The sequence below is a fragment of the Oncorhynchus nerka genome, unplaced genomic scaffold (genome assembly GCF_034236695.1).
Source record: "Oncorhynchus nerka isolate Pitt River unplaced genomic scaffold, Oner_Uvic_2.0 unplaced_scaffold_1103, whole genome shotgun sequence".
Taxonomy (NCBI): domain Eukaryota; kingdom Metazoa; phylum Chordata; class Actinopteri; order Salmoniformes; family Salmonidae; genus Oncorhynchus; species Oncorhynchus nerka.
This window is the reverse complement of record NW_027040215.1, coordinates 50001-77875: the sequence shown is the minus strand read 5'-3', so window position 1 is coordinate 77875 and position 27875 is coordinate 50001. Positions and strand designations below refer to the sequence as shown.

At 40.9% G+C, this 27875-nt stretch overlaps 1 protein-coding gene across 1 annotated transcript in view; it reads right to left on the bottom strand.

Moving 5' to 3' along the window:
* The window catches only part of LOC115115037 (protein eyes shut homolog), a 51957-nt gene that overhangs the window by 22050 nt on the left and 2032 nt on the right, over positions 1 to 27875 (bottom strand). Inside the window, exons 2-3 of the mRNA XM_065016169.1 lie at positions 19500 to 19714; positions 2908 to 3080 (exon numbers count right to left, since the gene is read on the bottom strand). Of these exons, the coding sequence (XP_064872241.1) occupies positions 2908 to 3080; positions 19500 to 19714 (388 nt within the window). The remainder of the gene's footprint in view (positions 1 to 2907; positions 3081 to 19499; positions 19715 to 27875) is intronic.

Sequence of the window (27875 nt, the reverse complement as noted above, 5' to 3'; positions counted from 1 at the left end):
CAGGTCTTTAAACTACAGAGATTGGACAGTGTTGCCAGGTCTGTAAACTACAGAGATTGGACAGTGTTGCCAGGACTGTAAACTACAGAGATTGGACAGTGTTGCCAGGTCTTTAAACTACAAATATTGGACAGTGTTGCCAGGTCTTTAAGCTACAGCGATTGGTTCTACATGGAAACCCAAAAAATATTTTCCTATGGAAACAGCTGAAGACCCGTTTAGGAACCCTTCTTTTCTAAGTGTAACATAGTGCCATACTGTATTTGTGTTCATCTTAACTGGACACATTACTGGATTCATAGTCCGTGACTGCACCTGAAATTCCCTTTATAGTGCACTCCTTTTCCCTTTATAGTGCACTCCTTCTCCCTTTATAGTGCACTCCTTCTCCCTTTATAGTGCACTCCTTCTCCCTTTATAGTGCACTCCTTCTCCCTTTATAGTGCACTCCTTCTCCCTTTATAGTGCACTCCTTTTCCCTTTATAGTGCAATCCTTCTCCCTTTATAGTGCACTCCTTTTCCATTTATAGTGCACTCCTTCTCCCTTTATAGTGCACTCCTTTTCCCTTTATAGTGCACTCCTTTTCCATTTATAGTGCACTCCTTCTCCCTTTATAGTGCACTCCTTCTCCCTTTATAGTGCACTCCTTTTCCTTTATAGTGCACTCCTTCTCCCTTTATAGTGCACTCCTTTTCCCTTTATAGTGCACTCCTTTTCCACTCCTTCTCCTTTATAGTGCACTCCTTTCCCTTTATAGTGCACTCCTTTTCCATTTATAGTGCACTCCTTTTCCCTTTATAGTGCACTCCTTCTCCCTTTATAGTGCACTCCTTCTCCCTTTATAGTGCACTCCTTCTCCCTTTATAGTGCACTCCTTCTCCCTTTATAGTGCACTCCTTTTCCCTTTATAGTGCACTCCTTCTCCCTTTATAGTGCACTCCTTCTCCCTTTATAGTGCACTCCTTCTCCTTTATAGTGCACTCCTTCTCCCTTTATAGTGCACTCCTTCTCCTTTATAGTGCACTCCTTTTCCTTTATAGTGCACTCCTTCTCCCTTTATAGTGCACTCCTTTTCCCTTTATAGTGCACTCCTTCTCCCTTTATAGTGCACTCCTTTTCCCTTTATAGTGCACTCCTTTTCCCTTTATAGTGCACTCCTTTTCCCTTTATAGTGCACTCCTTTTCCTTTATTTACTTTTTCCCTTTATAGTGCCTCCTTTTTCCCTTTATAGTGCACTCCTTTTCCCTTTATAGTGCACTCCTTTTCCCTTTATAGTGCACTCCTTTTCCCTTTATAGTGCACTTCTTCTCCCTTTATAGTGCACTCCTTTCCCTTTATAGTGAACTCCCTTTATAGTGCACTCCCTCTCCCTTTATAGTGCACTCCTTTTCCCTTTATAGTGCACTCCCTCTCCCTTTATAGTGCACTCCTTCTCCCTTTATAGTGCACTCCTTCTCCCTTTATAGTGCACTCCTCCCTTTATAGTGCACTCCTTCTCCCTTTATAGTGCACTCCTTTCCCTTTATAGTGCACTCCTTCTCCCTTTATAGTGCACTCCTTCTCCCTTTATAGTGCACTCCTTTTCCCTTTATAGTGCACTCCTTCTCCCTTTAATAGTGCACTCCTTTTCCCTTTATAGTGCACTCCTTTTCCCTTTATAGTGCACTACTTATGACCAAAGCCCAAGTAGGGTGGCAGGTAGCCTAGCGGTTAAGAGGTTGGGCCAGTAACTGAAAGGTTGCTGGCTCGAATCCCCGAGATGACTAGGTGAAAAATCTGTCGATGTGCCCTTGGGCAAGGCACTTAACTCTAGTTGCTCCTATAAGTTGCTCTGGATAAAAATGTAGGGCACTATATAGGGTCCCATTTGGGACGCATTCCTTGACTGTAGGTTAACCCTTATTAAAGGTGACTGCTTGGAAAACCAACGCACTAAACCAGCCAGCTACTTAGAAAAAATCCTTTTAAGAACTTATCAGAGCTCCACCGCCTCTCTGGAACATCCAGCAGAGTAGATAGATACACTTTGTAAAGCTATTGATTATTATCACCCTAATGTGAAAATCCATTCGCAAAGGAAGACACAAGCTTTTTCCCCCAGCAGGATTTCCATTTCATTAACTTCTCCCTTTTACTTCCTTGCTGTTCTTCACTATCTTTCATCTCTCCACTGTTGCCTCTCAACCAATCCCTGAGACTGTGGAGCAGACCTGGGTTCAACTAGTATGTGTTTTCTTTCACACACTTTGAGTGTTTGATTTGAACCTGCCTGGAGTGCCAGCTAGGTGGGGTTTGCACTTTTGGTACTATTATATTGGTCCCGTTGCTCTACGCCAGGTCAATCAGGCTCATTTGAAATATTTGAAAGAAAACGGATACTATTTGAAACCAGGTCTGATGCCCTGAAGTTTTGTATCCTTTGCACACATCTGTGCCAACATGATCCTTACTGTGCTGGCCATATCAAACGCCATCCTTTCAAACAAGAACAAGTGTCCAGCAACAACGGTCCATGTGAATGACTAACCAGGCCAGTGCAGTACAGCTCGGCACGGCTCAGTAGTGTGAAACGGGTATTAGAGTACTGTATGTGTGGGTCTGACCTTCCTCTACACAGCAGGACCTGTCACACTCTATGTCTTATATGCTTCACAGGAGGTTGGTGGCACCTTAATTGGGGAGGACGGGCTTGCGGTAATGGCTGGAGCGGCAATCAGTGGAATGGTATCAAACACATCAAAAATATGGTTTCCATGGTTTCCTGGTGTTTGATGCCATTCCATTAGCTCCGTTCCAGTCATTATTATGAGCCGTCCTCCCCTCAGCAGCCTCCTGTGATACGCATGTATTATGTATAACTATAATGTTATATATTATGTATAACATATTGTGTCTATATCTTACCATCATCACACAGCAGGCCCTGTCTTCCGTAAGGGCAGAGACACACAGCTTCCTGGTGGGACTTGGGGATACAGGTGGCTCCGTGACCACAGGGGCTCCACTCACAGGCTGTGAACTGGCAGAGCCGACCAGAGTAGAGAGGAGGGCACTCACAGAACCAGTCCTCTGCATCACTATACACAGGGAGAGATAGAGACAGACACACACAGAGAGGAGAGATCATTAGGACCAAGGGGAAATGGACCCTGGTAGTTCTAGTGATGTGTTTCTATCTAGGTACAGGAGAGAGAGAGAGAGAGAGAGAGAGAGAGAGAGAGAGAGAGAGAGAGAGAGAGAGAGAGAGATGATCAAATAATCGACAACTTCATGAATGAAAACACTGTATTAAACTCTGTGATGAATCAATAGAGACGAGTTAAGACATGAACAATATCTCCATCAGTCCCAGACGGATAACATCCAGTATGACATACTGGAGCTCTGCAGAAAGGGGAGCTGCCGCGTTAGATGGATGGACTGGCTGGTTGAGGAGATGGACAGGTGTTATGTTATAGATTTAATTCAGATAACACATCAGATTCAACAGCAGGTGTGTGTGTGTGTGTGTGTGTGTGTGTGTGTGTGTGTGTGTGTGTGTGTGTGTGTGTGTGTGTATGTGTGTGTGTGTGTGTGTGTATGTGTGTGTGTGTGTGTGCGTGTGTGTCGGCGTGTGTGTGTGTGCGTGTGTGCGTGTGTGTCGGCGCATGTACATATGTGTGTGTGTGTTCTGCCTCTTTCAGCTCCTTACAAAAATGTAAACACATCTGCGCTTTCAGTGAATGCAGATAATAACCACTGTTCCAAACGACACCCTATTCCCTAAGAGTCCTGGTCAAAAGTAGTGCTCTATATAGGGAATAGGGCACCATTTAGGATGCACATAATAACCTGCAGGAAACCAATGATTGGGAGTGGTTGAGCAAACAAATGGCCCAAAAAGTATACACATGACTCTCCTACCCTATCTCCTTCTCCTTTTCTCAATTCATATTCATGGCTTTATCTCTGGGTTGGAGAGGAAGTGGAGGCAAGGCTAGTCATATTATTTACACTTCATAAGCTCCTCTGTAAGAGGCACACACTTTCCAAAGGTATAATATCAGATAGAGAAGGCATTGGTGGGGTTTCACGTCTATAAATTAATAATGGGCCTTGAGCAGCCAGCACTGCGGGATCTATTTTCCTTCACTTTCTCCTCCAGAAACTGGCTTCTAGAAATTAAATATTTACCTTCTGTCGCCGGAATTTAGAACTGTTGGAATGACTGTATGGAACGCGGCTTAGAAGGAAGGGAAATAGACTGTAAAGTCGAGTCTTGTTTTCAGCATAAATGTCACACTGACTGTTAACAGTGGTAAATATTATCAGTCAAATAGCATCCTAACCCCTAATATACCCAGCCCTAATATACCTAACCCCTAATATACCTAACCCCTAATATACCTAACCCCTAATATACCCAACCCCTAATATACCTAACCTAACCCCTAATATACCTAACCCCTAATATACCTAACCCTAATATACCTAACCCCCTAAATATACCCAACCCCTAATATACCTAACCCCTAATATACCTAACCCCTAATATACCTAACCCCTAATATACCTAACCCTAATATACCCAACCCCTAATATATGGCTAACTACCCAATTATACCTAACCCCCTAATATGCCTAACCCCTAATATACCTAACCATACCTAATATACCTAACCCCTAATATACCTAACCCTAATATACCTATAACCCTAATATACCTAACCCTAATATATAACCCCTAGCCTAATATACCTAACCCCTAATAATATACCTAACCCCTAATATACCTAACCCTAATATACCTAACCCTAATATACCTAACCCCTAATATACCTAACCCCTAATATACCCTAATATACCTACCTATCCCTAAATATACCTAATATAACCCTAATATAACCTAATATACCTAACCCCTAATATACCTAACCCCTAATATACCTAACCTAATAACCTAACCTAATATACCCCCTAATATAATAATATACCTAACCCCTAATAATACCTAACACCTAATATACCTAACCCCTAATATACCTAACCCCTAATATACCTAACCCCTAATATACCTAACCACTAATATACCTAACCCCTAATATACCTAACCCATAATATACCTAACCCCTAATATACCTAACCCCTAATATACCTAACCCCTAATATACCTAACCCCTAATATACCTAACCCCTAATATACCCAACCCCTAATATACCTAACCCCTAATATACCTAGCCCCTAATATACCTAACCCCTAATATAGTGGCCCTACTTCTGGCACTATTTCTGTCACTACTTGAGAACTTGAAACAGCGAGTGTCCTCTTTGATGATCTTCTTCATCTCCTTCCATGTGGTGGTCAGTGACGGCCTCGTCCCAGCTTCAGGTCAAAGGAAGTGCACTATATAGGGAATAAGGAGCCACCTGGGACGCGGGAATGAATGACCCAGTAATGTTTCTCAATGTGAACAGAAGTAATTCACACACTTATTTAAATAACAGCTGATGACTTGTTACAATGAATATTAAACTAAATTATGACATAGTAGGCAGTACATTTTATTTTTAAGAAATTGCTAAATGTTTTAATCTATTTTCATTAAAAGGTGAATATTTAACATAGTAAATGTTACCATAGTAGCATGTTAATCTCATATGTACTGTAGATCTAAGACCTGGTTGTATTGAATTTCCATCAGGTAATCGTATGTACATTCCAGGAGTGGCAGGTCACAGGAAGCTTCTGGAACACCACCCTAAAATAGATATTATGCATAATACTGTATGTAGTGCACTATATAGGGAATATGGTGCCAAACTCACTGCACTATATAGGAAATATGGTGCCAAACTCACTGCACTATATAGGGAATATGGTGCCAAACTCACTGCACTATATAGGGAATATGGTGCCAAACTCACTGCACTATATAGGGAATATGGTGCCAAACTCACTGCACTATATAGGAAATATGGTGCCAAACTCACTGCACTATATAGGGAATATGGTGCCAAACTCACTGCACTATATAGGGAATATGGTGCCAAACTCACTGCACTATATAGGGAATATGGTGCCAAACTCACTGCACTATATAGGGAATATGGTGCCAAACTTAGTGCACTATATAGGGAATATGGTGCCAAACTCACTGCACTATATAGGGAATATGGTGCCAAACTCACTGCACTATATAGGGAATATGATGCCAAACTCACTGCACTATATAGGGAATATGGTGCCAAACTCACTGCACTATATATGGGCCAAACTCACTGCACTATATGGAATATGGTGCCAAACTCACTGCACTATATAGGGAATATGGTGCCAAACTCACTGCACTATATAGGGAATATGGTGCCAAACTCACTGCACTATATAGGGAATATGGTGCCAAACTCACTGCACTATATAGGGAATATGGTGCCAAACTTAGTGCACTATATAGGGAATATGGTGCCAAACTCACTGCACTATATAAGGAATATGGTTTCAAACTTACTGCACTATTTCTGGAATATGGTGCCAAACTTACTGCACTATATAGGGAATAGGGTGCCAAAACTCACTATATAGGGAATATGGTGCCAAACTTACTGCATATAGGGAATATGATGCCAAACTGCACTATATAGGGAATATGGTCCCAAACTTAGTGCACAGGGAAATGGTCCCAAACTTAGTGCACTATATAGGGAATATGGTCCCAAACTTAGTGCACTAAACTCACTTTAAAGGGAATATGCACTTAGTGCACTATATAGGGAATATGGTCCCAAACTTAGTGCACTATATAGGGAATATGGTGCCAAACTTAGTGCACTATATAGGGAATATGGTGCCAAACTTAGTGCACTATATAGAGAAAGGGGTGCCATTTCAGACGTATACACAGTGTTTAGGGTCAGCAGGAACTAATGATGACACGATCATCAGCTGTAAGGTCAGTGTCCTGCTTTATGGGCCTCTGTTAAACATCAATTCCATTCTGATTGAGCTTTAACACACTGCTCAGTCAGGTGGTAGGCTTTAAGTGTTAACCACTCATGTGGCTCCTGCAGGATGAAGTGACCGCCACTCTCTTCACTGGCAACTAAATGTGTCTGACCTGTTATCTACAAACTGCCTCATGATGGTTATCTACAAACTGCCTCTGACCTGTTATCTACAAACTGCCTCATGATGGTATGTCTGACCTGTTATCTACAAACTGCCTCATGATGGTATGTCTGACCTGTTATCTACAAACTGCCTCATGATGGTATGTCTGACCTGTTATCTACAAACTGCCACATGATGGTATGTCTGACCTGTTATCTACAAACTGCCACATGATGGTATGTCTGACCTGTTATCTACAAACTGCCACATGATGGTATGTCTGACCTGTTATCTACAAACTACCACATGATGGTATGTCTGACCTGTTATCTACAAACTACCACATGATGGTATGTCTGACCTGTTATCTACAAACTACCACATGATGGTATGTCTGACCTGTTATCTACAAACTGCCACATGATGGTATGTCTGACCTGTTATCTACAAACTGCCACATGATGGTATGTCTGACCTGTTATCTACAAACTGCCACATGATGGTATGTCTGACCTGTTATCTACAAACTGCCACATGATGGTATGTCTGACCTGTTATCTACAAACTGCCACATGATGGTATGTCTGACCTGTTATCTACAAACTACATGAACTGACCTGTTATCACAAACTGCCACATGATGGTATGTCTGACCTGTTATCTACAAACTGCCACATGATGGTATGTCTGACCTGTTATCTACAAACTGCCACATGATGGTATGTCTGACCTGTTATCTACAAACTACCACATGATGGTATGTCTGACCTGTTATCTACAAACTGCCACATGATGGTATGTCTGACCTGTTATCTACAAACTGCCACATGATGGTATGTCTGACCTGTTATCTACAAACTACCACATGATGGTATGTCTGACCTGTTATCTACAAACTGCCACATGATGGTATGTCTGACCTGTTATCTACAAACTGCCACATGATGGTATGTCTGACCTGTTATCTACAAACTGCCACATGATGGTATGTCTGACCTGTTATCTACAAACTGCCACATGATGGTATGTCTGACCTGTTATCTACAAACTGCCACATGATGGTATGTCTGACCTGTTATCTACAAACTACCACATGATGGTATGTCTGACCTGTTATCTACAAACTGCCACATGATGGTATGTCTGACCTGTTATCTACAAACTGCCACATGATGGTATGTCTGACCTGTTATCTACAAACTACCACATGATGGTATGTCTGACCTGTTATCTACAAACTGCCACATGATGGTATGTCTGACCTGTTATCTACAAACTGCCACATGATGGTATGTCTGAACTGTTATCTACAAACTACCACATTATGTTATGTCTGACCTGTTATCTACAAACTACCACATGATGGTATGTCTGACCTGTTATCTACAAACTACCACATGATGGTATGTCTGACCTGTTATCTACAAACTACCACATGATGGTATGTCTGACCTGTTATCTACAAACTACCACATGATGGTATGTCTGACCTGTTATCTACAAACTGCCACATGATGGTATGTCTGACCTGTTATCTACAAACTGCCACATGATGGTATGTCTGACCTGTTATCTACAAACTGCCACATGATGGTATGTCTGACCTGTTATCTACAAACTACCACATGATGGTATGTCTGACCTGTTATCTACAAACTGCCACATGATGGTATGTCTGACCTGTTATCTACAAACTGCCACATGATGGTATGTCTGACCTGTTATCTACAAACTGCCACATGATGGTATGTCTGACCTGTTATCTACAAACTGCAAACACATGATGGTATGTCTGACCTGTTATCTACAAACTACCACATGATGGTATGTCTGACCTGTTATCTACAAACTGCCACATGATGGTATGTCTGACCTGTTATCTACAAACTGCCACATGATGGTATGTCTGACCTGTTATCTACAAACTACCACATGATGGTATGTCTGACCTGTTATCTACAAACTGCCACATGATGGTATGTCTGACCTGTTATCTACAAACTACCACATGATGGTATGTCTGACCTGTTATCTACAAACTACCACATGATGGTATGTCTGACCTGTTATCTACAAACTACCACATGATGGTATGTCTGACCTGTTATCTACAAACTGCCACATGATGGTATGTCTGACCTGTTATCTACAAACTACCACATGATGGTATGTCTGACCTGATATATCTACAAACTGCCACATGATGGTATGTCTGACCTGTTATCTACAAACTACCACATGATGTATGTCTGACCTGTTATCTACAAACTGCCACATGATGGTATGTCTGACCTGTTATCTACAAACTACCACATGATGGTATGTCTGACCTGTTATCTACAAACTGCCACATGATGGTATGTCTGACCTGTTATCTACATGATGGTATGTCTGACCTGTTATCTACAAACTACCACATGATGGTATGTCTGACCTGTTATCTACAAACTACCACATGATGTTATGTCTGACCTGTTATCTACAAACTACCACATGGTATGTCTGACCTGTTATCTACAAACTACCACATGATGGTATGTCTGACCTGTTATCTACAAACTGCCACATGATGGTATGTCTGACCTGACCACATGATGGTATGACCTGTTATCTAAAAACTGCCACATGATGGTATGTCTGACCTGTTATCTACAAACTGCCACATGATGGTATGTCTGACCTGTTATCTACAAACTGCCACATGATGGTATGTCTGACCTGTTATCTACAAACTGCCACATGATGGTATGTCTGACCTGTTATCTACAAACTACCACATGATGGTATGTCTGACCTGTTATCTACAAACTGCCACATGATGGTATGTCTGACCTGTTATCTACAAACTACCACATGATGGTATGTCTGACCTGTTATCTACAAACTGCCACATGATGGTATGTCTGACCTGTTATCTACAAACTACCACATGATGGTATGTCTGACCTGTTATCTACAAACTGCCACATGATGGTATGTCTGACCTGTTATCTACAAACTACCACATGATGGTATGTCTGACCTGTTATCTACAAACTGCCACATGATGAACACTTATGTCTGTGTTAAAATGTGTTCAGTGTAATATACAGTACATAGTCTACTTTAACAGGGGCATGTTGGATTTGTATACAAAATACACTATATATACACAAAAGTAAGTGGACACCCCTTCGAATGTATGGATTTGGCTATTTCAGTCACACCCGTTGCTAACAGGTGTATAAAATCAAGCCATGCAATCTCCATAGACAAACATTGTCAGTAGAATGGCTTTACCGAAGAGCTCAGTCACTTTCAATGTGGCACCGTCATAAGATGCCACCTTTCCAATAAGTCAGTTCGTCAAATTTCTGCTCTGATATAGCTGCCTCAGTCACCTATAAGTGCTGTTATTGTAAGTGGAAACGTCTAGGAGCAACAACGGCTCAGCCGTGAGGTGGTAGCCCACACAAGCTCACAGAACGGGATCGCGAGTGCTAAAATGATTAGCGCGTAAAAATGGTCTGTCTTCGGTCGGAACACTCACTACCGAGTTCCAAACTGTCTCTGGAAGCAACGTCACCACAAGGACTGATCGGGAGCTTGATGAAGTGGGGTTCCATGGCGGAGCACCTACACACAAGTCTAACATCACCACACGCAATGCCAAGCGTCGGCTGGAGTGGTGTAAAGTTTGCCGCCATTGGACTCTGGAGCAGTGGAATCCTATTCTCTGGGGTGATGAATCACGCTTCACCATCTGGCAGTCCGACGGACGAATCTGGGTTTGGCGGATGCCAAGAGAACGCTACCTGCCCCAATGCATAGTGCCAACTGTAAAGTTTGGTGGATGAGGAATAATGGTCTGGGGTTAAGTGAAATCTTTATGCTACAGCATACAATGACACTCTAGACAATTCCGTGCTTCCAACTATGTGGCAAATGTTTGGGGAAGGTCCTTTCCTGTTTCAGCATGAGAATGCCCACGTGCACAAAGCAAGGTCCATACCGAAATGGTTTGTCAAGATCGGTGGGGGAAGAACTTGACTGGCCTGCACAGAGCCCTTACTTCAACCCCATCAAACACCTTTGGGATGAATTGGAACACTGACTGCGAGTGAGGCCTAATCGCCCAACATCAGTGCCCGCCCCCTCTAATGCTCTGAATGGGCTGAATGGAAGCAAGTCCCCGCAGCAATGTTCCAACATCTAGTGGAAAGCCGTCCCAGAAAAGTGGTGACTGTTATAGCACACAGCTATTTCATGGAAAATGTCTGTAAGAAGACAAAGATAGCGTATCTCTCTAAGATAAGCAGATGTCTGCCAAACCTCAATACCATGATGACCTTATTATATCGGACATTCGGCTCTGTCTGCGTCCCAAATGGCACCCTATTACATGTATAGTGCACTACTTTTGACCAGGGGTCTGGCAGGGAATAGGGTCCCATTAGGGAGTCAACCTCTACTAATGAAGTGGCAGTTGTAAGGCTCAGATCTAAAGACATGTCAGATGATGACTGTAGTCCAATACACTCTGTGAAATGCTGCCATGGTGGTTATTTGTCATTAATACAATGATTGTGGTGATTGATTATGTAGACAGACAGACAGGATAATGTAGTAGACCTCACCCAAGCCATTTGTCTATATATGGGGGTTGTGTATCTTCCAATAGGATGTTGTGTGTTTCCAATAAGATGTTGTGTATTTTCCTATAGGATGTTGTGTATTTTCCAATATAATTTTATGCATTTTCACATAGAATGTTGTGTATTTTCCAATAGGATGTTGTGTATTTTCCAATAGGATGTTGTATATTTTCCTATAGGATGTAGTGTATTTTCCAATAGGATGTTGTGTATTTTCCTATAGGATGTTGTATATTTTCCTATAGGATGTTGTATAATTTCCTATAGGATGTTGTATAATTTCCTATAGGATGTAGTGTATTTTCCAATAGGATGGTGTGTATTTTCCTATAGGATGTAGTGTATTTTCCAATAGGATGTTGTATATTTTCCTATAGGATGTTGTGTATTTTCCTATAGGATGTTGTGTATTTTCCTATAGGATGTGGTATATTTTCCTATAGGATGTAGTGTATTTTCCAATAAAATGTTGTGTATTTTTCAGTAGGATGTTGTCGCTCTAGATAAGAGCGTCTGCTAAATGACTTAAATGTAATGTTAAATGTGTATTTTCTAATAGGATGTTGTGTATTTTCCTATAGGATGTTGTATATTTTCCTATAGGATGTAGTGTATTTTCCAATAAGATGTTGTGTATTTTTCAGTAGGATGTAGTGTATTTTCCAATAGGATGTTGTATATTTTCCTATAGGATGTAGTGTATTTTCCAATAGGATGTTGTATATTTTCCTATAGGATGTTGTGTATTTTCCTATAGGATGTTGTATATTTTCCTATAGGATGTAGTGTATTTTCCAATAAGATGTTGTGTATTTTTCAGTAGGATGTAGTGTATTTTCCAATAGGATGTTGTATATTTTCCTATAGGATGTTGTGTATTTTCCTATAGGATGTTGTATATTTTCCTATAGGATGTAGTGTATTTTCTAATAGGATGTTGTGTATTTTCCTATAGGATGTTGTATATTTTCCTATAGGATGTTGTGTATTTTCCTATAGGATGTTGTATATTTTCCTATAGGATGTTGTGTATTTTCCTATAGGATGTTGTATATTTTCCTATAGGATGTAGTGTATTTTCTAATAGGATGTTGTGTATTTTCCTATAGGATGTTGTATATTTTCCTATAGGATGTTGTGTATTTTCCAATAGGATGTTGTATATTTTCCTATAGGATGTAGTGTATTTTCCAATAGGATGTTGTGTATTTTCCTATAGGATGTTGTATATTTTCCTATAGGATGTTGTATATTTTCCTATAGGATGTTGTATAATTTTCCTATAGGATGTAGTGTATTTTCCAATAGGATGGTGTGTATTTTCCTATAGGATGTAGTGTATTTTCCAATAGGATGTTGTATATTTTCTTAAATGGATGTTTGTGTATTTTCTAATAGGATGTTGTGTATTTTCCTATAGGATGTTGTATATTTTCCTATAGGATGTAGTGTATTTTCCAATAAAATGTTGTGTATTTTTCAGTAGGATGTTGTCGCTCTAGATAAGAGCGTCTGCTAAATGACTTAAATGTAATGTTAAATGTGCATTTTCTAATAGGATGTTGTGTATTTTCCTATAGGATGTTGTATATTTTCCTATAGGATGTAGTGTATTTTCCAATAAGATGTTGTGTATTTTTCAGTAGGATGTAGTGTATTTTCCAATAGGATGTTGTATATTTTCCTATAGGATGTTGTGTATTTTCCTATAGGATGTTGTATATTTTCCTATAGGATGTAGTGTATTTTTCAGTAGGATGTAGTGTATTTTCCAATAGGATGTTGTATATTTTCCTATAGGATGTTGTGTATTTTCCTATAGGATGTTGTATATTTTCCTATAGGATGTAGTGTATTTTCTAATAGGATGTTGTGTATTTTCCTATAGGATGTTGTATATTTTCCTATAGGATGTTGTGTATTTTCCAATAGGATGTTGTATATTTTCCTACAGGATGTAGTGTATTTTCCAATAAAATGTTGTGTATTTTCCTATAGGATGTTGTATATTTTCTTATAGGATGTAGTGTATTTTCCAATAAAATGTTGTGTATTTTCCTATAGGATGTTGTATATTTTCCTACAGGATGTAGTGTATTTTCCTACAGGATGTTGTATATTTTCCTATAGGATGTTGTATATTTTCTTATAGGATGTTGTGTATTTTCCAATAGGATGCTGTGTATTTTCCTATAGGATGTTGTGTATTTTCCTATAGGATGTTGTGTATTTTCCTATAGGATGTTGTGTATTTTCCTATAGGATGTTGTGTATTTTCCAATAGGATGTTGTGTATTTTCCTATAGGATGTTGTGTATTTTCCTATAGGATGTTGTATATTTTCCTATAGGATGTTGTTAATATCTGTTAGGTGTGTTGTGTGGTTTTCATGCACTACTTTCAGCCTGAACTTTAGATTGTTTACGTGCTGCATGGCGCTGAATAGTATTTACTTGAACTGCATCTTACAACACATGATTGTCTGGAAGGCATTACATTTACAGTATGTGGTTAGAGGTCAGAATGACGTTGTGTATATTGGCGTCTTATTCCACCACTGCAGGGCCAGCGATAAACATCCTGGAGCTTTAGCTGGGCAGTATTACATACAGACGCGTTCTTAATCTTTTGACCCAATGCCCAGCCAAAACGTAAAGTTACCACTGTTACGGTGACCAAGGCCAACTAAGCAGCTAAAGTTTCCCTGTAGCAGTTTCAGCGAGTCAAAGCTGCAGAATCCGAAGCGGGAAACCGTGCCAGATGGATGGGTCATGATTCTGTTGAACCGAGAACAAAACCTGATGACCAGCTATAACCGTCCGCCTCCACTTTACATTTCCCTGCTTTGATTCAGCAGGGCTTGTTTCAACAGGGTTATTTGACATGTTTTATAAAATCACCCGTGGTACTGACAGCTTATTATTTTTTACTTGTCAAATGTGTGTGTGTTGGAGAACACTGTGAAATATGGAGAACATCTTAACCCAGTTTGATCATGACCTCGGTAGCTATGCCTTGCAGTGACTCCATTTGACAAGTTTCAGGGAGTGAATGTATGGTATAGTTTTATAATGTTGGGTGCAGTTTGTGTTTCATGAGGAAACTGAATGTATCATTGAAATGAACACTGCATTCTGAATCAATTCTGAATTCAAAGTAAAAACCTTTGGGTGGATATTTCTTGTCTTTGTACATTTTATCTCAAAAGTGTTTGCAATAAGTAGGTGATTAAGCCAAACTGACTAAGGCAATAGACTACAAAGCTAAATCCCATCAATAGCTGCATTTAAAACACCAACTTGCACTTATTTTGAAGCCTTGAGACAACTGAGACATGGGATTGTGTATGTGTGCCACTCAGAGGGTGATGGACAAGACAAAAGATTGAAATGCCTTTGAACGGGGTGTTGTAGTAGGTGCCAGGCGCACCGGTGTGTGTCAAGAACTGCAATGCTACTGGGCTTTTTACACTCAACAGTTTCCTGTTTGTATCAAGAATGGTTCACCACCCAAAGGACATCCAGCCAACTTGATACAACTGTGGGAAGCATCAGAGTCAACATGGGTCAGCATCCCTGTAGGGGGGTGCAACTCTATATTAGAAAGGTGTTTTTAATGATTGGTTTACTCAGGTTATGACATTGGGCACCACACAACTTGATTACTGAGAGCTCATCTGACAGAGATATCATGTGCAGGCCAATCCATTATTCAGTAGTTAATCTGCTACTCAACAGATGAAATATGTAGCCTTTAATAATGAATAGCAGTGTGTTTGTTTGTGAGGTTCCTGTAACGTTCTTGTCCTTCTATGGGAGAGGAGACCTTTATGTGTGGAACATTTGTGCTTGTGTGTGGAACAAATTGGTGTGCTGTGTGTGTGTGAAACAGGGTGTGTTTGTGTGTGTGGAACGATGTGCTTGTGTGTGGAACGATGTATTTGTGTGTGTGGAACAGGGTGAGTTTGTGTGTGTGAAGCAGGGTGTGTTTGTGTGTGTGAAACAGGGTGAGTTTGTGTGTATGGAATGGTGTGTTTGTGTGTGTGGAACGGTGTGTTTTGTGTGTGGAACGGTGTGTTTGTGTGTGTGAAAAAGGGTGTGTTTGTGTGTGTGAAAAGGGTGAGTTTGTGTGTATGGAATGGTGTGTTTGTGTACGTGCATGTGTGTGGGTTCACACACAGATAATATGATATGTGTGTATGTGATTTACATATTCACAACAATCACTAAACATAAACACACTTTGTAATCAAATGATTGCGTGAAGGTAAAAATGGGAAAACCCTTTTGTTACCACCCATATTTAATGTAATCAAGCCTCTGATTACAGCAATTAAGAACTAAAGTGTGTGTCAACCCTACCACATCCCCTTATCCATCCACACCTTCACTACATCTGGTAGCCATTCCACCCCAGCCAGCCAGCCAGTCAGGCACCAGCCAGCCACCAGCCAGCCAGGCAACAGCCAGCCAGTCAGCCATCAGCCAGCGAGGCACCAGCCAGCCAACCAGCCAGGCGCCAGCAGCCACCAGCCAGCCAGCTAGCCAGCCAGGCAGCCAGCCAGCCAACCAGCCAGGCACCAGCTAGCCACCAGCCAGCCAGCTAGCCAGCCAGCCAGCTAGCCAGTCAGGAAGCCAGCCAGGCAGCCAGCCACCCAGCCAGCCAGTCAGGCAGCCAGTCAGGCAGCCAGCCAGCCAGGCAGCCAGCCAGTCACCAGCAAAGCAGAGTTTTAACAAGACTTCTTCTGCTGCTTTATTAAAGAAGGTAACAGTTTACAATAAGTTTCCTCAAGGATGTATTCGAGGGTCCCTTATCTTTTGTGTGGATTCCATGAATTTAGGACATTTCAAAACACAACAAACAGAATGAACATACCCATACAATAACTTATTAAAACAGTAGCCAATTGATCTATAATTCAACTCCTACACTTCTTTTGAATGTATATGTCCTCCAGAATTCAAAGACGTTTCTGCAACCAACTCTTTAATGAGTCATTTTCTTTCTGAAGTATCCTTAGGGAACGTTGTACATTATCACTATAGGCTGCAGCATTGTCTGATTATAGGCTTGAGTTCCAAATGGTACCCTTTTCCTTTTATAGTGCACTACTTTGGACCAAAGACCTATGGGCATAGGGTGCCATTTGTAGGGAATAGGTTGCCATTTGGGACGTATACATAGTCTTTGTTGGTTCCTCATTGAGAATTCGGCCTAATGATTATTCCTAGGACCTTGAGTTGTTTCTTTTATAAACTACAGACAATGTGCAATGTTCAGTCTTAATAATAATAATAATTATTCACTGCAGGTAGATTGTATGTTTTCAAATTCTATAAGAATATATATATATTTATATATATGTATGTTTTATATAGAGATTTTTATTACAAGTAGAATCCAAAGATGCTGAGCCGAAGACATTTATGATAAAACACAATTCTATCATTAGATCTCAGTAATATGCAAATGTCGACAGGCTGTAGAAGACAGAACGATGACATTAAGACAGGAAGCAATCAAATCGCCAGCCATTATGCCCACAGCCAATACTTTAACCATCTGGTATTATGCCAGAGCCACCCGGGTCAATTGACTGAATGAAGATTGCTCTGTGAACTCTCTATAACCCTACACCAGCTATGGGGTTCAAGAGGGTTTGGCACCGTGTTGGAATATAATTCACACTCATAATTAACAAAGCTGACTGACGGCAGAGCTTTGCGTATGGCAGCCTTGATGATCTGACCACAAAATATTATTAACCTGATTTTGTTCATTTGTGTTAAGTATTCAATTAGCAAAAATATATTTAAAAAATTGATTAACGATGTCAGCGTGTAGAGGGTAGAGACTCAATATAACCTTAGCTATTTACTGAATTACCAGGCTAGGATCCTGGTCAAAGACTCTTAAGATAGTGGACTGAAACATGGCTGATAGTATGAGTGGTAAGACTCTTAAGATAGTGGACTGAAACATGGCCGATAGTATTAATGGTATTACTGTTAAGATAGTGGACTGAAACATTGCTGATAGTATTAATGGTATTACTGTTAAGATAGTGGACTGAAACATGGCTGATAGTATGAATGGTAAGACTGTTATTAAGATAGTGGACTGAAACATGGCTGATAGAATGAATGGTAAGACTGTTAAGACAGTGGACTGAAACATGGCCGATAGTATTAATGGTATTACTGTTAAGACTGTGGACTGAAACATGGCTGATAGTATTAATGGTATGACTGTTAAGATAGTGGACTGAAACATGGCTGATAGTATTAATGGTATTACTGTTAAGATAGTGGACTGAAACATAGCTGATAGTATGAATGGTAAGACTGTTAAGATAGTGGGCTGAAACATGGCTGATAGTATGAATGGTAAGACTGTTAAGACAGTGGACTGAAACATGGCTGATAGTATGAATGGTAAGACTGTTAAGACAGTGGACTGAAACATGGCCGATAGTATTAATGGTATTACTGTTAAGACTGTGGACTGAAACATGGCTGATAGTATTAATGGTATGACTGTTAAGATAGTGGACTGAAACATGGCTGATAGTATTAATGGTATTACTGTTAAGATAGTGGACTGAAACATAGCTGATAGTATGAATGGTAAGACTGTTAAGACAGTGGACTGAAACATGGCCGATAGTATTAATGGTATTACTGTTAAGACTGTGGTTGATAGTATTAATGGTATGACTGTTAAACATGGGCTGAAACATGGCTGATAGTATTAATGGTATTACTGTTAAGATAGTGGACTGAAACATGGCTGATAGTATTAATGGACTGTTAAGATAGTGGACTGAAACATGGCTGATAGTATGAATGGTAAGACTGTTAAGACAGTGGACTGAAACATGGCTGATAGTATTAATGGTATTACTGTTAAGACAGTGGACTGAAACATGGCTGATAGTGGTGAATGGTAAGACTGTTAAGATAGTGGACTGAAACATGGCTGATAGTATTAATGGTAAGACTGTTAAGATAGTGGACTGAAACATGGCTGATAGTATGAGTGGTAAGACTGTTAAGATAGTGGACTGAAACATGGCTGATAGTATGACTGGTAAGACAGTGGACTGAAACATGGCTGATAGTATGACTGGTAAGACAGTGGACTGAAACATGGCTGATAGTATGACTGGTAAGACAGTGGACTGAAACATGGCTGATAGTATGACTGGTAAGACAGTAGACTGAAACATGGCTGATAGAATGAATGGTAAGACTGTTAAGATAGTGGACTGAAACATGGCTGATAGTATGAATGGTAAGACTGTTAAGATAGTGGACTGAAACATGGCTGATAGTATTACTGTTAAGATAGTGGACTGAAACATGCCTGATAGTATTAATGATATTACTGTTAAGATAGTGGACTGAAACATGGCTGATAATATGAATGTTAAGACTGTTAAGACAGTGGACTGAAACATGGCTGATAGTGTGAATGGTATGACTGTTAAGATAGTGGACTGAAACATGGCTGATAGTATGAATGGTATGAATCAATACACTGCGATATGGCCGGCCCTCTAGCCTCACATTACCATTAACCTTGATGTACCTGGACCTTCATTAAGAGTCCATTACTACTAATCAATGTAGGAAGATCATTTTTTAAAGACCATTAGGTGACATTAAATAGATCTGGTTAATTCAGTCTTTTACTTTTAGCTCTCAGAGACAGTATTTCAAAACACTAATATTGTTTTAAAGACGACTGAAATATCCACATGGTCATATCCTACCTGACACAGGTGCCTCCATTGCGGCAGGGCAGGTGCTGACAGACAGGTGTGTCACAGTTGTGGATGTTCCTCCCTCCCAGTGCCTCTCCTGCTATGTAGATGTCCTTATTGTTGACCTGCAGCTCCCTGATACAGCCTACAAAACCTGTCACCTCCCTGGTGCTGGCAGGCTGATCCCTATGGGAGGATGTCCCCCAGGAATATAGGCCCCAACGCTACCTGGAAGGATGTCACAAAGACAAATGTATGCACATGTTCAAAGGCAGGTAGGAAGGTAGCAGGGAACATGTGGGTGCGCGCACACACACACACACACACACACACACACACACACACACACACACACACACACACACACACACACACACACACACACACACACACACACAGGTTATCAGCAATGCCTGTTTGGTCTTCTATATACAGTCCATGTGCTTCACTGTATACTTCATTACATCACAGTTCCATGTAAATTACTACAGACATTTAGTCAGTTATGATATACACTGTACAAAACAGACTGACCAGTTGAATCCAGGTGAAAGCTATGATCCCTTATTTATGTCTCTTGTTAAATCCACTTCAATTAGTGTAGATGAAGGGGAGGAGACAGGTTAAAGAATGATTTTTAAGCCTTGAGACAATTGAGACATGGATTGTGTATGTGTGTCATTCAGAGGGTGAATGGGCAAGACAACAAATGTAAGTGCCAGTGAATGGGGTATAGTAGGTGGGGCCAGGCGCACCGGTTTGTGTTAAGAACCGAAGCGCTGCTGGGTTTTTCACACTCAACAGTTTCCCGTGTGTATCAAGAATGGTACACCAGTCAAACGACATCCAGCCAACATGGGCCAGCATCCCTGTGGAAAGCGTTTGATAACTTGTAGATTCCAGGCTCCGAGGACAAAAAGGGGGAGGGGGGTGCAACTCAATATTAGGAAGGTGTTCCTAATGTCTGGTATACTCAGTGTAGACAAGACCTGCTATGGTAATCAACAAAACAAATCTTCAGGTAAGGTAAAGTGTGCCTACGTCACAAATGGAACCCTATTTTCTACATAGTGCACTACTTTTAGTGCACTACTTTTAGTGCACTACTTTTGACCAGAGCCCTATGGGAAGTAGTACATTCTTTTGGGAATAGGGTGCCATTTAGGATGCAAATCAGGTGTTTTCTGGATGTGAATCCAGTGAACTGACAACTTATCCTCCTTAACGGTCAATTTAAAGCTGCAATAAGTACATTTTCTGGGCAACCCGACCAAATTCATAGATATGTCATTCTCATTGAAAGCAAGATAGATCTGTTCTATGTGCTCTATTTCTATGCACCCCGGTCTTAAGTTTAGTTTTTGCGCCTTTTACTTTCATTTTTTTTTACACCAGCTTCAAAACAGCTGAAAATACAATATTTTTGGTTATGGAAAAGATATTTCAAAGCGGTTTAGTACAATGATTCTCTACACAATACTTGCTTGTTTTGTTACATAAACTCAAATCAGGTGAACTATTTACATTTTAGCAAACCAGGAAATGGTGGAGCACTTTCTGCATAATGCATCTATAACAAGTGAGCTATAATTGTTTTGCTACAAAAAAATAATATTGCAACTCAAGTTTGTTTGAAATCATTCATGCTAGACATGTTAGGCTTCAGAGTTATAACCTGAGGTATTTTCAGTTAGATAGATATATACACTGAGTGTACAAACATTAAGAACACCTTAATATTTAGTTGTACCCCCCAAACATTATTGATACACACAGGAAACTGTGTAGCATGAAAAACCCAGCAGCATTGCAGTTCTTGACACAAACCGGTGCACCTGCCTACTACTATCATACCCCGTTCAAAGACACTTAAATAGTTAGTCTTGTCCATTCACCCTCTGAATGGCACACACACAATCCATGTCTCAATTGTCTCAACACTTAAAACGCCTTCTTTAACCTGTCCTCTCCTCTCATTTACACTGATTGAAGTGGATTTAACAAGTGACATCAATAAGGGATCATAGCTTTCACCTGGATTCACCTGGTCAGTCTAAGTCATGGAAAGAGCAGCTGTTCTTCATGTTTGTATAGTGCATGTTTGTATAGTCCAGGGTCCATAGAGGCCACTATATAGGACAAAGGGTGCCATGAAGCTCTTGAGTCAGATAACTGGGTTTACCTCGGACACGGGCTGGAACAAGGATTCCTCCTGACGTTTCACTGTTCCATTATCTACTGCTATTTCAATCATACATGACCCTCCACTCCTACCGACAGGCAGCCCATATCTGTGGAGAGAGAGGGAGAGAGGGAGGAAGGGAGGGAGGGAGGTAGAGGGATAGAGGGAGGGAGGGAGGGAGGGAGGGAGGTAGAGGGATGAGAGAGAGAGAGGTCAGGAGAACGAGAGAGGGGGAGAGAGAGAAAAAGAGAAAAGAGAGAGGAGAAAGAAAGAGAGGGTTGGGAGAAACAAAGGAGAGAGAGGGGGGAGGAGGAAGAGGAAGAGAGAGAGAGAAATAAACACCAGAAGAGAGAGCAAGAGGAAGAAAGAGGGACAACAAGGGAAGAGAAACCTCATAAGAATATGCGGTATTCACAATAAATCCATTTAAGCATGAAAATTATGCAGACTTGGAGAGAGGCGACTAAGAGGAGGCTGAGAGGAGAGAGAGGGCTCAGTAATGGAGCTAGTATAACTGTCTGTTGGTTCCAAATACACTGTGATTGTGTTCCAAATGGCAACCCTATTCTGTACAGATGCAGGATCTTGATTTGATCACTCTTTTATTACTGAGAATGTTCCTGCACAGCAGGAAACGCAGATAAGCTTTGTGATTTACATACATTTACATAAATTCACTGAAAACCCACGGTTATATTAACAGTATTACACCTTTTATGTAGCCTACGTTTGGCCAAGTACAAGTCTTACCACCGATCAAGCAACATTATGGACTAAACGTTCAAATCCTGTTTCTGCAGGATTATTTTGCTGTGAGAATCCTGGTCAAATTAAGACTCTCCATCTGTACATAGCGCACTACTTCTGACCAGGGCCTATAGGGCTTGTAGGGAATAGGGGGCCATTTGGGACATAGTCTCTGTTTTGCAAAAACACTCTGCTGCCATTCCATAAACAGAGAGCCTAGACACGAGCCCTGGTCAAAACTAGTGCACTATGTAGGGAATAGGGTGCCATTTGAGAGCAGCTCTGTCATTTTCATGGTTCTTTTAACTAGCACAACATAAGGGAGAGTAATGGGTTTGCTGTCAGTCTGGCATCAATGGAAAATGAGGGTAAAATGAAATGCATTATGATTTCTCCTTCATCCTCTGTCAAAAGAGGGAACCACTACTAGAGGTATTGGCAGGTACCAGTGAATGAACAAACAGCATAATGGGCCCTAAAAATAACACCCCAGTTAACATGTGAGCTGTACAACCACTGACACTGTTAACATGTGAGCTGTACAACCACTGAGACTGTTAAGATGTACTGCCATTACAACCACTGAGACTGTTAAGATGTACTGCGATTACAACCACTGAGACTGTTAAGATGTACTGCCATTACAACCACTGAGACTGTTAAGATGTACTGCCATTACAACCACTGAGACTGTTAAGCTGTACTGCCATTACAACCACTGAGACTGTTAAACTGTACTGCCATTACAACCACTGAGACTGTTAAGCTGTACTGCCATTACAACCACTGAGACTGTTAAGCTGTACTGCCATTACAACCACTGAGACTGTTAAGATGTACTGCCATTACAACCACTGAGACTGTTAAGATGTACTGCCATTACAACCACTGATACTGTTAAGCTGTACTGCCATTACAACCACTGAGACTGTTAAGATGTACTGCCATTACAACCACTGAGACTGTTAAGCTGTACTGCCATTACAACCACTGAGACTGTTAACTGAGCTGTACAACCACTGAGACTGTTGAGACTGTTAACATGAGTGAGCTGTACAACCACTGAGACTGTTAAGATGTACTGCCATTACAACCACTGAGACTGTAATGATGTACTGCCATTACAACCACTGAGACTGTTAAGATGTACTGCCATTACAACCACTGAGACTGTAAAGATGTACTGCCATTACAACCACTGAGACTGTTAAGATGTACTGCCATTACAACCACTGAGACTGTTAAGATGTACTGCCATTACAACCACTGAGACTGTAAAGATATACTGCCATTACAACCACTGAGACTGTAAAGATGTACTGCCATTACAACCACTGAGACTGTTAAGATGTACTGCCATTACAACCACTGAGACTGTTAAGATGTACTGCCATTACAACCACTGAGACTGTTAAGATGTACTGCCATTACAACCACTGAGACTGTTAATATGTACTGCCATTACAACCACTGAGACTGTTAAGATGTACTGCCATTACAACCACTGAGACTGTTAAGATGTACTGCCATTAGCTATTACTACATAAACACCTTAAACGAGGAAGCAGGTGTGTGTGTGTGTGTGTGTGTGTGTGTGTGTGTGTGTGTGTGTGTGTGTGTGTGTTGCTACATGTGTATCCAGTGCAGTAGATCAGTCTAAACTCCAGAAGAAGAGCATAATAAATATTAGGCAGCCTCTCCTACCTCCCTCCACACACTGGGGTTGGTCCTAATGGCACCCTATTCCCTACATAGTGCACTACTTTTACCAGAGCCCAATGTCACCCTATTTCCTACATAGTGCACTACTTTTACCAGAGCCCAATGTCACCCTATTTCCTACATAGTGCACTACTTTTACCAGAGCCCAATGTCACCCTATTCCATACATAGTGGACTACTTTTGAAGAGCCCTGTGGTTCTAGGTCTAAAGTAGTGCACTACGTTGTGAATAGGGTGCCATTTGAGACACATGCTGTGAGATCTGAATAATGTGTCCAGAAATAGGTTCTTCCACAACACTAAAGTGATATAAAGTGCTGTGTCCCTGTGCTGATTTAAAAATGATTAGTCAACAGAGAACGAAGAGCAGTTTATACTGAATGTCGTGTCAGAAGGAGCATGCTGTACCCGTTTCAATGGGTATTTTCCATTCAATCTGTGTTTGTTATATACATGCAGACATGCATCAAGCAGTTGTCCTTCTTGTCCTTAACCAAATCACAGTGATCTGATCTGAACCTAACACTTATATCACCGATCTACACTGAACAAAAATATATATGCAGAAGGTAAAGTTTTGGTCCCATGTTTCATGAGCTGAAGTAAAAGATAACAGAGTGCCCCATGGTGGCGGTCGGGTAACGGTATGGGCAGGCATAAGCTACGGACAACGTACACAATTGCATTTTAACAATGGCAATTTGAATGCACAGAGATACCGTGACGAGATCTTGAGGCCCGTTGTCGTGCCATTCTTCCACCGCCATCACTTCGATTCAGCATGATAATGCACAGCGCATGTCGCCAAGGATCTGCACACAATTCCTGGAATCTGAACATTTCCCAGTTCTTCCATGGCATGCGTACTCACCAGACATCTCACTCATTGAGCATGTTTGGGATGCTCTGGATCGACGGGTACGACAGGAGATGTGTCGCACTGTATGAGGCAAATGGTGGTCACACCAGATTACTTACTGGTTTTCTGATCCACACTCCTAACGTTTTGTTTTTTAAAGGTATCTGGGACCAACAGATGTATATCTGTATTCCCAGTCATGTGAAATCCATAGATGGGTTCAAACTGCACCTTTATTTTAACAGTCTGCATTGTAACATTATGGTCAAATATACTAGATTATACATGACAATTATTATCACGCAGTATATATGTACTTACTACAGTGTAATAATGATTTACTTACTATGGTGTAATAATGGGTAGTCTATACTGTAACTCTGGTATTACATTCACTCAGGATTAATGAATGAAGGAAACAAGGGCACCCAGGAAGCCAGAGATGTACATACATCATTAACGTATGGTGGTGTGTATGTGTCTATGTGTGTGTGTACAGTGTGTGTACAGTGTGTGTGTGCGAGAGACAGAGAAATCACTTGACTTTGCCAAGGCACGGAATATGAGGAGCAACGCAGCGACTACTTAGCATTACAGGACATCTATGTTGGAGCAGAGAGTTAATGACTAATGCAAGTCCATGAGTCCTCAGAGGAGAGGTAGAGGAGAGGGGGTTGAATGATAAACTACACGTACATACTACACATACACACTCAAGTGATTTCTCTCTCCAATTCATCATTGGCTTGGCTGAATCCAATGCATGCAGCCCCTGAAGCTCTGGGAGGGAATGACTGCCGGCCCTAGTTGATCCATTCCATTATGGATGTATATGGCTTCCCAATCCACTCTACCAGTAGCATCAGGCTACCTCTACTTCAATCCACTCTAACACTATCAGGCTACCTCTACTACAATCCACTCTAACACTAGCATCAGACTACCTCTACTTCAATCCACTCTAACACTATCAGACTACCTCTATCAGGCTACCTCTACTACAATCCACTCTACCACTATCAGGCTACCTCTACTTCAATCCACTCTAACACTATCAGGCTGCCTCTACTACAATCCACTCTAACACTATCAGGCTACCTGTACTACAATCCACTCTAACACTTTCAGGCTACCTCTACTTCAATCCACTCTAACACTATCAGGCTGCCTCTACTACAATCCACTCTAACACTATCAGACTACCTCTACTACAATCCACTCTAACACTATCAGACTACCTCTACTACAATCCACTCTAACACTATCAGACTACCTCTACTACAATCCACTCTAACACTATCAGACTACCTCTACTACAATCCACTCTAACACTATCAGACTACCTCTACTACAATCCACTCTAACACTATCAGACTACCTCTATCAGGCTACCTCTACTACAATCCACTCTACCAGTAGCATCAGGCTACCTCTACTTCAATCCACTCTAACATTATCAGGCTACCTCTACTACAATCCACTCTAACACTATCAGGCTACCTCTACTACAATCCACTCTAACACTTTCAGGCTACCTCTATCAGGCTACCTCTACTGCAATCCACTCTAACACTATCAGGCTGCCTCTACTACAATGCACTCTAACACTATCAGGCTACCTCTACTACAATCCACTATCAGGCTACCTCTAATACAATCCACTCTAACACTATCAGGCTACCTCTACTACAATCCACTCTAACACTATCAGGCTACCTCTAATACAATCCACTCTAACACTATCAGGCTACCTCTACTTCAATCCACTCTAACACTATCAGACTACCTCTACTACAATCCACTCTAACACTATCAGACTACCTCTACTACAATCCACTCTAACACTATCAGACTACCTCTACTACAATCCACTCTAACACTATCAGACTACCTCTACTACAATCCACTCTAACACTATCAGACTACCTCTACTACAATCCACTCTAACACTATCAGACTACCTCTATCAGGCTACCTCTACTACAATCCACTCTACCAGTAGCATCAGGCTACCTCTACTTCAATCCACTCTAACATTATCAGGCTACCTCTACTACAATCCACTCTAACACTATCAGGCTACCTCTACTACAATCCACTCTAACACTTTCAGGCTACCTCTATCAGGCTACCTCTACTGCAATCCACTCTAACACTATCAGGCTGCTCTACTACAATGCACTCTAACACTATCAGGCTACCTCTACTACAATCCACTATCAGGCTACCTCTAATACAATCCACTCTAACACTATCAGGCTACCTCTACTACAATCCACTCTAACACTATCAGGCTACCTCTAATACAATCCACTCTAACACTATCAGGCTACCTCTACTTCAATCCACTCTAACAGTATCAGACTACCTCTACTACAATCCACTCTAACACTATCAGACTACCTCTACTACAATCCACTCTAACACTATCAGGCTACCTCTACTACAATCCACTCTAACATTATCAGACTACCTCCACTAGCGTCAGGCTACCTCTACCAACTCGGGTTGATTCAGTCTATGGCCCCATATACACTCAAGTCATACAACTGATGCACAAACATATTTGACACAATGGTTGTGACAATGGTAGGACATTTATTTTTTTCTTCTTAAATGTTTTATTTATTTATTGTTTAGTTCACTTTATTTAGTAAATACTTGTTTAACACTTATTTTTTTCTTTAAACTGCATTGTTGGTTAAGGACTCACTGTAAGATCTACACCTGTTGTATTCGGAGCATGTGACAAATAAAATGGGATTTGATTTGATACAACTGATATTTCTGAGACACAACAGAGTTTGAGCTAAAATGTTTATACAACCATTATGTGGTTACACAACGTTTGTGTAATTATTTTTCTGCGGGGAAA